The sequence below is a fragment of the Echiichthys vipera genome (genome assembly GCF_963691815.1).
Source record: "Echiichthys vipera genome assembly, chromosome: 10".
Lineage (NCBI taxonomy): Eukaryota > Metazoa > Chordata > Actinopteri > Perciformes > Trachinidae > Echiichthys > Echiichthys vipera.
In genome coordinates this window covers 14156505-14169795 of record NC_139835.1, presented here as the reverse complement: position 1 = coordinate 14169795, position 13291 = coordinate 14156505, and the positions used below count along the sequence as shown (strand labels likewise).

The 13291-nt window shown below is 40.0% G+C and overlaps 1 protein-coding gene across 1 annotated transcript; it reads left to right on the top strand.

Annotated features, from left to right (window-relative positions):
- Positions 1-4051: 4051 nt before the first annotated feature.
- Positions 4052-5763, top strand: htr1fa (5-hydroxytryptamine (serotonin) receptor 1Fa; the record flags this gene model as incomplete). Its single annotated transcript, XM_083921399.1, has 2 exons — positions 4052-4134; positions 4551-5763. The coding sequence occupies exon 2, from the start codon at positions 4552-4554 to the stop codon at positions 5761-5763; it is 1212 nt and encodes a 403-aa protein (XP_083777525.1). The 5' UTR covers positions 4052-4134; position 4551.
- Positions 5764-13291: the final 7528 nt, after the last annotated feature.

Here is a 13291-nt window from a genome sequence, read left to right as displayed (position 1 = left end):
ACTGGATGAGGATGGATTAAACTAATCTCTGTATCTTAATCTCTGAATGAGGAGGACATATTTGAACATGTTTCTGCTTTGTCAGCCACCTCGTTATCTGCACAACCTAAATCTGTTACTTGTAGACTGCAGAAGCACAGTGGCTTGATATTACAGTCACATGATAATCAACTCAGAATTATGTATTTAGACGGAAAAAGTAGACACCTATTTAGGGTTTTTCTCTAAATACTGAATTCTCTTAACCCAAGATCCATCCTGGGCTAACTTAGCCCATATCCACAGACAAAAAATCCAACATTTCACACTGGCAATTTGATGATATCTTACAGATAACATCTTGTAGACGGAATTTTCACTGGATAACCTCCAAGCTTGGGGTTAACTGTGTTCCATTGCCAGCAAACCCATGCTATAGTCAGGATTAGTGCACTTGGAATGTGCCAGGATTCTGCCAATGTAAACGCATTCTTAGGCCCTGGCTAAGGGCTTGCTTAGCGCAGTGTAAAAAAGTCCTTATAGGTGCTGTGTAAATTCAAACTGACTCCGGATTGATTTGCATTTGCTCAGCATATCCATCTGGGAACTCTTGTTTGGAGATCTTTTGGGAAGGGGCGGAAATACTGGTTGCTGATTTTACTTATAAGACTGATCTGTGAGTAAAATACAATGTAGTTTGCAAGATCAGAATGGTCTCGCGAGACTAGAGTAAATCTCCTTATACACCAGATCACAAAGCTTATTAAAAGTTACTGAACAGTATCACTTATCATTTCTGAACAGTGTGCTGGTTCCTATCTCTACCCTCTAGCAACACCAAAAAAGAACTTGAAAAATTTTGTATAACTATAAAATATGTGGCCATCAGTCAGTGAATGAAGCTGCTTTCCCTGTTTGCTGTATTCATGAAAGGGCACTGGGTTCTGTTCTCCACACTTACTCTGGTTCACTGGAGCTGATCTTCAGTTGGCCTTGAACAGGAAGCGTGCGTTTCAGAACATTCCAAGACAAAAGTAGATGATTGTCTTTGTTGCACATAATGAAAGGCTGATACTGTTAACGCATACTGTCAATCACTGCATTTACATACATGCATGCTCAGATACGCTCGACAGACACACTCAAAAACATGCCCTACTATACCCATACTGTATATCTAAATATATGTTTATGCACAAACCAGTTTTCAGATGCAAAACTGAAAATACATCAGTGCAGAGAATGCAACTGAAGTGCAGCAGTAATCATCATCTATCTATCTGAGCAGAGTAATTTGCATAAGTACTGTAAGGGGTTTCTTCCAAATTCATTCGAGGGTAAAGAGGAAGGTTGTATAATTGCATCATAACACATAGGATGACAATTTTATTGTCTTTTTACACTCAAATCACAGGTATAAAGAATCTTCATTGGTCCACAGCGAACCAGTTTGTTCTAGAATAGCTGTGAAACTGTTTCTGTTTTGAATTTATTTGGCAGCCAATGTACCATAATGAACTGTGCCCGACTTCTCAGCAAAGAGCTTTATTAAAGTGTTTGGAAAGACTTCACTTTAGAAAGTAATTTTCTTGCAACGACCCTGAAAATCAATTTGAAAACTTTTGCTACCAGGACAGAGCTGCTGTTTTCAACAGTCACTCTGGCCAGTTAACAGTGAGCTGGGAAAGTGAAGTTTTATCTCCTACAAAGTGTGCATTCAAAAAAATAATCAGTAAGAATAATTTGTAGTTAAAGAAATAAAACATGTTCAATAATCTAAAAGGTTCTATGTGGTATTTGCTTTATACAATAAAACATTCACAGTAAGCAAAGAGCCCACAAGGTGACTCAGTCTGGCTAAGCGGTGGCCAGTGCCCACACCTTGAATGAAGTACTGAAACAATACTCATCATTTACTACCTCACTGCTACTACGCGTTTATACTGTATATTGAAAGCTGCTCAATATTGCAATCTTGCAAACCTATCTCACGAAAAGTAATGCACAACAACTCGTATGATGCGCTGAGAAACCGCGACCAGTAGATGACAATGATGGGTACGTTTAGGCAACAAAACCACGATGAGGTGAAAGTTTAAGTTTAGACACAAAAAAAAAGTGATGCTAAAGTTTAGGCCCCAAAACACCTTGGTTAAGATTAGGAAGGTTGTGGTTTGTCTTAGTAATCTCAGGACACAAACACAGCTGGGACATGAATACATGTTGTTTTTGGACCCATTCCGCGTCAACTGATTTCCTTCTTTGCGCTGGACAGTAACACATTTGTGGAGTACATATGAATACCAGTGCATTACTTTTGTAGTTTTATGTACAAACAATGAATGAGAATAACCTGAATATTGTAACAATGATGAGAAAGATACACCACAGTTTCTCCAGGATTTTGCATCTGATGCTACCCGGAGCTTTTTTTATTAATAAAAGGGCACTTCTGTATCGTACCAGTAGGGGTAAGCTAAGGTCCAACTCTAAAGAACTCTCTGTAAAACTCATTCTGTTAAGAAGGGGGTTGACAAGTTTTCATGGTAAATTATTATTATTAGCTGGCACTTAGCTATATGTTAGGGTTAAGTGAACTGAAATATAGATATATCATCTTATTCAGTTGTCATAAAGCCTTACCCCCCCCCCCCCCCCCCCGGCACACCCGCCCACCTACCCCCAGGACCTACCCTGGGAATCGAACAGTCTCGGCAGAAACCTGACAGGCACAGTTTGCCTGCCCCTGCTCCATCGCCACATTAGCTAAAAGTGCTGTACTTCTTGTTGTTTCTATAGCAACAGTTCCTACTCATGTCTTCAGGATACTATGCAATGCAGAAATGCAGAGAGTGAAGGAGTGCTGCAATGATGATAATAATAATCGTAGCAGCTGTTGTTAAAATGAATGGTGGACCAATACAAAGAGTGATATACAGTATTTGGACTGAAGCAGCTGACAGAATATTTCTGTCTGATGTTTTATGACTTCAAATGTAAGTATGTTCATGCCAAAGATTCCCAAAATGTTATCCATCAAATTTGAAGCTTATTGAGTTTGAAAAACCTCTAAAAAACATATTTGGACTGAATCAGCTTAAAATTGGACAGATCCAGAAAGCTGTTCACATTATTTAAAGGTCTCATATTGCAAAACATTCAATTTTCATGTCTTTTTTCTATAATAAAGCAAGTGGAGGTACTATATACTGTAAATACTGTGAACGTTTCAAAACACTCAATCCACACAAAAATGGACATAGTCCGTATTTAGAAACTGTGCCTTTAAAGAAGCACAAACAAGACTTCTGTATGATTGTGATGTCACAACTATATGGTTAGAAAGTGCTGCTACAGGGCTGGTACAGTCATGCTGCCAGCCCAGTGGCCAGAGAAAAATGTTGGCATTGTACATCCCTGCAAATCACAGAAACATTCATTTAAAACACATCTTATACAGTAAGTGTACATTATGAGACGTATCAGGTTTTCAACCAACTCCAATGGAAACCATCCACTTCCATATTACATGTGGACCTCTACTCTGGAAGTAAGATGACATGTAATTCTGGCTATTGGGTTGATTCTGTGATGGTGCAGAGACCCAAGAGTGCAGATGTGGAATACTCGTAAATGGTGCAGAGCAGAGGGCGGCTTTAAGAGACAAAGGGTGAAAACAGGTATATTCAGACAGAGAGTACAAGAATAATTTGTTTTAGTTTGTTTTTTTTAAGTTTTTTTAAAGTGTTTAAGTATGAACCTGAAAATCAGCATAGAATCTCCAATTTAATTTTATTGATTTTAAAAGAGACATGCAAACATTGGCTTCTGAGAAACCATTCACTGCATGTGCTGTGTAGGTGTACTCGTCCTTGGCTTCATCCTTACTTTGCTGCTTCTAACTCTTTTTTTCTTTCAATATCTCCTCCCTATTCCTCTCTCTCGCTCTCTCTCTTTCTCTCTTTCTGTTGCTTTCTCTGTCTCTAATTCTCTCTTTCTCTCTCACAAATTATTCTTTTTGTTCCCTTTCTCTCTCCCAGGTGTTGATCAGTGATACAGGTGATGTGATGGCAGAGCTAGCAGGCAGGACAGATCCAAGCAGACCGCCTGCTGCACACTGAACCAACCGGATGAAACACATTAGAGCCTAGTCAGGTAGGACTGGATTGCTAGATTTTTACTTTGAGAGTATTGGCAAACTTTTGTGGGTATGTTAAAAGAAATATTTTCAAAGCATTGCAAAAAATGTAATATTTCAAGACCTTGAACGCAAAGTCCATTAACTTTAAAAACTGATTTTTAATTAAAAAAAATATTTTCCCCTTTGGGATATTTTATTTATGAAGTACAGAAAGCAAAATCATTGGCGATTTGTAATTTTATAATGTCAAATGCTGACTGACTGATCAAATTTCATGCCAGATTATGCCACAATTGAATAACAACAATATACACAGCAGTCATAAAACTCCAAATGATTTGTCGTCTTCTGTAAAGGAATTTTTGAAAAGACAATTTCCCTAAGCTCCCTTTATGTCTAATGCACAACTCCCTTTCCATTGTGCTTGCAGAATGGATTTCCCCAATCGCACTGAAGGGGTGTTTGCCACAAACAGCAGTGGTAATGACTCACTGGAGACCACTAAGCTCCCTCCGAGTAAGATCGTGCTTACACTGACCCTGTCTGTACTGGCTATCCTGACTACATTCTTCAACTGCCTAGTGATCACAGCTATCGCAGTCACACGCAAGTTGCACCACCCAGCCAACTACCTCATCTGCTCATTAGCAGCGACTGACCTGCTAGTGGCTGTGCTGGTCATGCCCTTTAGTATTATGTACATCCAGAAAGAGATCTGGCTCATGGGCCAGGCGGTGTGTACCATCTGGTTGAGCGTGGATATCACCTGTTGCACATGCTCTATCCTTCACCTTGCTGCAATCGCCATCGACCGTTACAGAGCCATCACTGATGCAGTGGAGTACTCTCGTAAACGCACAGGGGCCAGGGCTGGGGCGATGGTGGCAGTGGTGTGGCTCTTGTCCATCCTCATCTCAGTTCCTCCTCTAATCTGGCGGTACTACAGCGGGGATGCAGAGCACGAGGACCAGTGCATCATGATGCACCATCACATTGCTTTCACCTTGTACTCCACCCTTGGAGCGTTTTACATCCCCCTGCTGCTCATTCTCATCCTCTACTACAAAATCTACCAGGCCGCTCAGACCCTGTATATGCGCAGGGAGGCCAGTCGGGCTAGCCGTCACTCGTGCATGACCAATGGGAGCATGATCCCGTCGTCCTACCCTGCTGGAGATGGCAACGACGATGGGGGACCTCGAAGTCCAGAGCCTGTTAGTCCACGAGAAAAATCTATCTCTGAACCTTCAACAGAGGAGCCTCCTCCACGTGAACGGATGCGTGTATCGGTAAAGGCTTTCCAGAGCAAGTCCCGCCGGCATCAGTCCCGTAGTGAGTCCCGTAGTGAGTCACGTCGGAGCCAGTTTTACCAGGGACCACGGATCTCAGGCTCACGGGAGCGCAAAGCAGCATCAACGTTGGGGTTGATAATAGGCGCCTTTGTTATCTGTTGGTTGCCGTTTTTTGTCAAGGAGGTGATTGTCAACACCTGCAGTTCTTGCAGTACTTCGATGGAGATGGCGGACTTTCTGACATGGTTGGGCTACGTCAACTCGCTCATTAACCCCCTCATCTATACCATCTTTAATGAAGACTTCAAAAAAGCTTTCCAAAGACTTGTTAGGTGCAGTCATTACCTCTGATGGTTAAAATGATGCATGCTCATACCCATACACCACCACATGTAACCGGATGGGGACGAGAACTAAAGAACTAGAACTAAAAGCTGACTGAAAACTGACTCAATGTGCCTAAGAGACATTAACAATTGACTCCCACCCCTGCTTCGCAGCAAAGTTCCATTGAAATCTAAGTCTTGCTATTAATAGATCAGCCTGAGATTTACTTGATGTTAATTGGTGTGTTTGAAAGGACACTGACATGTTGGTTTTTAGAAAATGGGCCATCACTGACCTTTTTGAGTACTGAGTTCGGTGCATCAGTGATCAGCCCCATTAAAGGGCCTTGAAATAGCTGACCATTATGGCTGTTCCATCTAATGACCTCCCTTCTATCCAGTGCAAGCTGCTGGCTAACGTGTAAAATACCACAGCATACCAAGTTGAGATTTCCTGTGGCCATGCTGTTATAAAGGGTGACTCTGATTGACTGTCGCAGTGATTGTTAACAGAAATTGTTTTTGAATGTGATATGTCTTCAGCAAAACATTCCACCAAATATTAATTATTAATGGTTATTAAGGTAAAGGCAATTGTACTTACGGTAATTAATTTGACAAGCCAAAAGCAGAAGGTTATTGCTTGCCTGAACTCAACATACCATGTTTTAAATGTTTAAGATATGGACAGTTAATAATGCTTTCAATGTGAGTAAAATGTTTTATGATCTAAGACCAAATCATGCCATTAATAAAACATTCTGAGTTATTGAAAAATACATGTGGACAAATATAAATAATAGCTCGTTTCAACTTTCACTACAAAAGGTTAACCTTTGGAGAGGGCTTAAGGTATTGGGGTTACAAGTTCTATAAGACACTGTCACTTTAATGTTTTGCACAATCTTTTACGTTCCTTTAAGTTATTTAGTGGGGTATTTAATTATTTATCTATCCTGGAGCCATTAAACACCCCTTGCTCCCACGCCATAGCCATCATTAGGTCAATAAATGTGAGATCCAACAGTGCAGAAATCCTCATTACATTAATCCCACTCAAGTACTTAGAATAGAACTACAATGTATTTCCTGCCTCCAAGAGGTCACATGATATGTTGATGGAAATATTGTGGATGAGTCATGTGTGAGGGAGTACCATATGCCAGAGAGATCATACAAAGTGTGTCGTATGTGCACATACATGTCTGACAGTACGATCAGTATATTTGTATGCCGTTTCTTTCTTTGTCTCTCACTGCCTCAATAATCAATAATAAACATCGCACATATGAATGATGTTCCCATCCCCATCTTCTTTGAGTCACTGTATATTTTCATACCAAAGTTTTGGTACGTGAGTGATATGAGGAGAGTAAGTGTGTCAAGCGAATGAAAGCAGGAATAACCAAATTGATAATCTTTCTGTGTAAGTTAATGTTGATAGGATATACTACATATTTCAGCCTGCTGAATGTTAAATGTGAACACAAGATATTTTCCATATTCTGATGTGATGGCCCCCCCTTGTGTCTAACAGAAAGACTGCAGATAATCCAGTCAGCTGTAGAGCTCATTTGGCCTCATCAATCAAACAAATAAAAGTAACAAAAGATCTGCATTAAAGTCTGAGTCCTTTCCTTCATGAAAAATGTATGTTTGCTTATTAGAAACTAAATGCTTAAAATCATTCAGCCTATGTGTGATAGTGAACATTTTCTGTAGTATCCACATCTTGCGATAAAAAAATAGTGTCAGAATGAGTGTCAGAATTTTTTAGCATCACAGCAGCTCCATTTACAGCATCAGAGTAAAGACAAAAAATACATACAATCAACATAATTTAACAATATCAGAAGACAACATTTAAGGCCCATCGGCGTGCATTTGATCTGGGATTTAGGTCAATTATCCCAATATTTAGCTATATTTTATCTAAAAATCTAAATTTAAGTGTATCTTACATAGCCCTCCCATTAAAACCATCTGTTATCCCTCATTGACATACATTCTTCTTTTTCCTCTGTCTAAACAAAAATATTGTTATGAGGATGTTCAAATGCTTTTGTATATTTTAAATATGAGGAAAGGTGCGGGAAGCAACAAGCTTTCTTTGATACACATGGTGTGGCAAGCCACTTCTGTTTAGCCTCATTAAGATAAGCTTGAAGTGGAACTCCACACTATCCCACCCCCACCTTCATTAAGGCAGCCCATGCAGGAAAAACATACAACCAGGGGCTGTCACCAGCAACAAGGACAAATAAAACCAGGGGTTTCTCACTCTTAATTCCTGCCAATTGTGTTTGCTGGAACAAGGGACTGCCACAGAGAGAGCCTTGATCTCTAATGTGCTCCACACCCATTATGGCCTATTATTTTTCAAAATATTGAAAATATAATATGTTTAGACCATAATAGCAGAGGGTATCTGTGCACGTACAAACACGCTTATGGAGTGCTTTTAAAAACCCATTCAGCCAAATTTTTCTGTTATGAAAAGGGCTGACCAGTCTCCATAGCACACAAACAAGTACAGCAGAAATCTCTTTCTCCAACCTGAAGAGGAGAACAGGATGCCTCTCGCTGGATCATCCAGGCCCAAATGTCCTCAGGGATCAAGACTTTCTGCCCTAAACCCTCCTTGCCAACAGTAAACAACTACTGGTAGGGATATTATCACTGGAAGTAGACTTGAAAGCAGGACAGAGTTCCACACACTCTGGCACCATATGCATTTCTCTATTAAGATGACTTGACCCTCAGGCCTGCGTCAAGATCAACAATCATACACTCAAAAAATTGAAACATTGACTTTAATTAAATTTATTTTGTCAACAGGTTCCACATAAGTGTATTATGTTAGTTAAAAGCAATAATGTTAAGGTCATCTAACTTTATGAACTTGTATTACATTAACACAATGTGAATTGACCCGACTAGATAAAATGACTTTGTTCAACAAGAAATATTGAAGTTTATCCAACCAAATTCAGTTATGTTATATGGACATAAATAATATATATACAGGCTACATGTTTTACATTCGTCCTTTAAACATATATTTCATTTATAGAAGTAAAATAATAAATGTAAGTTAAATTTACTAAAATAGGTTTTCATACAATTTATTTCATACTAATTAGTGTGACCTAATTCTAGTTTGTCAACAGGTTCCACACAAATTAATTTTCGACACCCAACATATTTTTGTTTTTTCCTTTATTAACCAATATTCATTTAACATTTTGTTGCCACTTGGTCCAAAATAAGACCCTTAACAGATATTAGGGTGTAGCGTGGTTCAACACCAACAGTTTTAAACTGCTTTTATGCAGTCCAACAATACAACAGACTTGCAGTTCTCAATTTTTGGTTATTGTAACAGCATAGTAATCTAACCATAACAACACATGTGCTGCTATCAACTTTCATAGTAATATCGGGAAGGGAATATCCTGAAATGTAAATGTCAACTTGTTTTGCAGCATTGTTACCCAACAATTATAAACCACCTTGATGCAGCATAAACAAATAAAACATCCAACAAAACATCCCTGATTTGTCAATATTATTGTATGACAATATAACAAGCTTGTAGTTCTCATATTTTTTAAACAGCATAATAGACAAACTATAACAACACGTTCTGCTGTCAACCTTTGATTTAGTAGTGTGGAAAAAAACTAAAACTTAACATTTTTACAAACATGTCAGCTCATGTTGCAGCCACTACACAGAGTTCTTAACTGTTTATGAAAGAGTTTTCTACATAAACAAGAACTTCAGCTAGAAGATTTGCTATTTCTGTGATGTTCCATTCTAAATGGTTGCCACTGAGTTGGAGGCAGGCAAAATCAGACAAAACAATTTACGGTAGGCAGAGCAAAGCCTATGTTAACATTTTCTCAGGCAAATTTTGGCAGTAAGTTAGTATGATACAGTAAGTTGTCCAGTATGGCAGTAAGTTAGTTTAGTAGGGTGCCTTTTGTCCACATGAACTGCCAAACTAAGGTTCCTTGTGTTGGCCTAAAGTTGTCAGTATAAAAGATGGTCTTGTTCAACTTCTCTGCAATTGTTTTGGGTGCAGCTGGTTTTTAAAAGTCAAAATATCCATTCAGTTGTCAACAATTTTGGTGCTGCACGGTCTCTCAATTAACTTGTCACTTAGTTGTACAACCAGGGTTCCCACTACTTTTTACTAAAGAAATTGAAATTCCCTAACCTTTCCAGGATTTTCCATTAGAATTTTCACTCATGGTAGTGGTTTTTCAAAACTTTTCTAAATGTTTGTTTATTTTTCTGAAGTGATTTTTTCCCCTCTTCTATTTTCTAACAGATAATCATTTTATTCACATTCAAATCAATGTTTGGTTCATTCATACAGTTTGTTCTTGAGCATCTGTACCTTGGTTGAGAGTCTACCAGCATCCAGCTGAAGGAAGAGCTTTTGGAGTACCTCAAAGAAGGTCTTCAGTTCCTTAGGATAACTGAGGTTCAGTGCATAAATGACACCCATTAAGAGTGCACATGCAGAGGTGACGTCTCCCAGGTCATGTAGAACTTCCAACACCCTCGATCATTATTCCAACATCAGCTGGAGGAATTACCAACCAGGTATTCTTTGAAGAGGATGTTCGGGTCTTCGTTGAGGTAGATACAAAGCGCCCTGAGGATGCACTCCCTCCTCTTTTCAACAGTTTCATTCTAAAGAAAGAAAAAAATCCAGAGATATAATTCTGACTGTTACAGTTTTTTTTGATTGCTTTGACGCAGTAGTCGACTCAAAACACACATTTTTCAAAACTGTTAACGCAAACGCCTAAACAGTGGCACCAATGGTCAAAATGACTCATTTTGCCTGCAAAAGGCTCCAACTCCACCAAAACATTTAAAATATGGACCAAAACCAAATTTTGCCCTCAAACAACACAACTTGCACACAAGTGCATAAGCGCTTCCAATCAGTCATTAGACAAGGGGCATCAAAATATAAAATTCAGCTCTCAATGTGAATCAGTGTTGCATTACTGGTCAGCAGCTTACATATCAGTGCCAATTTGCTTTCTTGCAAAAAATAGATCCAGAATCATATTTTTCAAATCTTATTGAATGCAGTATTCTTTTTTTTTTTTTTTTGAGATTGTGGCTATGAAATGAAATATTCCAAAAGAAACCACATATATAGAATAAAAATCCATCACTGTGTAAGACATACGGACAATAAGAATAAAAATTCTGTACAATAAAGAAAAAAATCTCTTCAGTCCATTCTTTCTTGACGAATAGGCCACATGGTCTCATCTACATCACACTCAATGTTTTCTCTCGCGATGCACCTGGGGAAGAATCTTCTGGCATGCCTGATCCAGCCTTGGCATGCCTCTGCATCAATATCTTGGGCAGCAGCGGTCATTGCATTGATCAAGGGCATCTGGTCATAGGGGCGATGATCGTAGACCTTCCATCTCCATGCACTGAAAAATTCCTCTATAGGATTTAAAAATGGAGAGTATGGAGGAAGGAATTGTGACATCATCCTCCGATGCCTGCAAACCACTCATTCACCATACGAGAGTGGTGGAATGCCACATTGTCCCAGATTATTACAAACAGAGGCATGCCAGGCCTCAACAGCCCTCTTTCCTGAGGAGGGATGAGCCTGTCATGCAGGGTGTTCAAAAATGCAATGAGGCGCTCACTATTGCAGGGGCCAATAGTTGGAACATGGCAGAGGACACCATCATTAGAAATAGCAGCACACATAGTAATGTTGGCGCCCCTCTGCCCTGGAACTGTAATAGTGGCCCTATGCCCAATGAGGTTCCTCCCACGTCGCCTCACTTTACAGAGGTTGAAGCCGGCTTCATCCACATAGATGAAAACATGATGTGCCCCCTCAGCCTCAAGCTCCATGATACGCTAAAGAAAAAAAAAGAAAAATTACAATTACATAAAGTAAAAGTAACTCCAGTTTACTGTAACTGCATGATATGCCAAGGCATAAGAGTATACGTAGTACTGTAATTTGTCCTTACCTCCACATATTGGCATCTGGCCTCCTTCACAGGATCTGAGTTGCTCTGGAAGGGAACTGTGTAGAGCTGTTTCATTGCCATATTGTTCCTTCCAAGCACACGGGTTATTGTGGTCTCACTCAAAGTATCTATATTTCTAAATACCCCCTGATCTGCAATCACTGCTGCCCTGATTTCCCGCAGCCTAATGGCATTATTTGCCACAACCATGTTCACTATGGCTGCCTCCTGCTCAGCATTCAGAAGTCTTCGTCTACCACCACCGACCGGTAGCCTTTCGATTCTATAAACAATACATGAAATGTGGAAAAAATTACATTGAATACTGTATATCACTACCGATATATCTGTATATACTGTATAAGCGACATTACCTGTTCTCCAGTCGAAAAGTTCTGACAATGGATGCAACCGTGTTTCTATTGAGAACAGGTTGGACTCTTTGTCCAGCCTCTCTAAATGAAAGACCATGATTTACCACATGATCAATCAAAGTTGCCCGAATTTCATCAGTAACTTGAGCCCTTCCACCTACACCTCCACCTCGCACATGGACTCCTCTTCCTCGGACTCCTCTTCCCCTGAGCCCTCTTCCTCGGACTCCTCTTCCCCTGAGCCCTCTACCTCTTCCTCTCACTCTCATCTGCCTTAGACCATCCATGCTTGCAAGTTACAACACACAACATGGCACCTTTTAAGCCTGCAGACTGATTGCAAATTGAAAAGTTGTGTGAAGCAGTGTCAAACAGGTGCTTCAGTGATTGCATATTGGTCAAGAAGTGTCTAAGAGATGGGAGCATATTTATTCTGTTTGGTTCCCACAGCTAAAGCAGTGGAGTTTGGACTGCTTGAATGACATCTGCGTTAACTGATTTGCAAAAGGGTGCGGAAAGTGTGTCAAATCAATGACAATGGGTTAACTCATTTGCAGGAGGTGTCTTTTGCTCTGCTGAGAGAGTGATGATGAAGGCTGAGAGGTCACCAGTTTCTTCAACCAGGTCAAAGCAATAAAAAAAAAAAACTGTAACTTGTCAGTATACTTGTCAAAACGGACTCTTCGGGGCTGCCGTTGGCAGTGGTTAGAGCAGTCGCCCAATGTTAAGAGGCTGAAGGTCCTCCAGCCAGCGGCCGCGGGTTCAACTCCGACCTGCAGCCCTTTGCTGCATGTCTCCCCTTTATCTCTCACCCCATTTCCTGTCTGTCCTATATAATAAAGGCTTGAAAAACAGCCATAGAAACCACTGAAGAATCCCTGTTCTCTCAAACATGGATGTGCTTTGATTAAAGCTTCAGCAACAGATTCAATTTCCAAGTTTGAGGGATATGCCTTGAACTTGATGATTTCCTGAGCCAGACTTTCAAGATGTCTGACTTAAGTTTATGACCGGGGGTCAGAAGATCTCCATTTGATACGAAGTCCTGGTTCGCACTATGAAGTTGCATCTCCACCTCATATGAAGACTTTGGAATTTGGAATTCTGTGGGCCAATGTGATCGAGAAGATTCTGAATCAGAGGA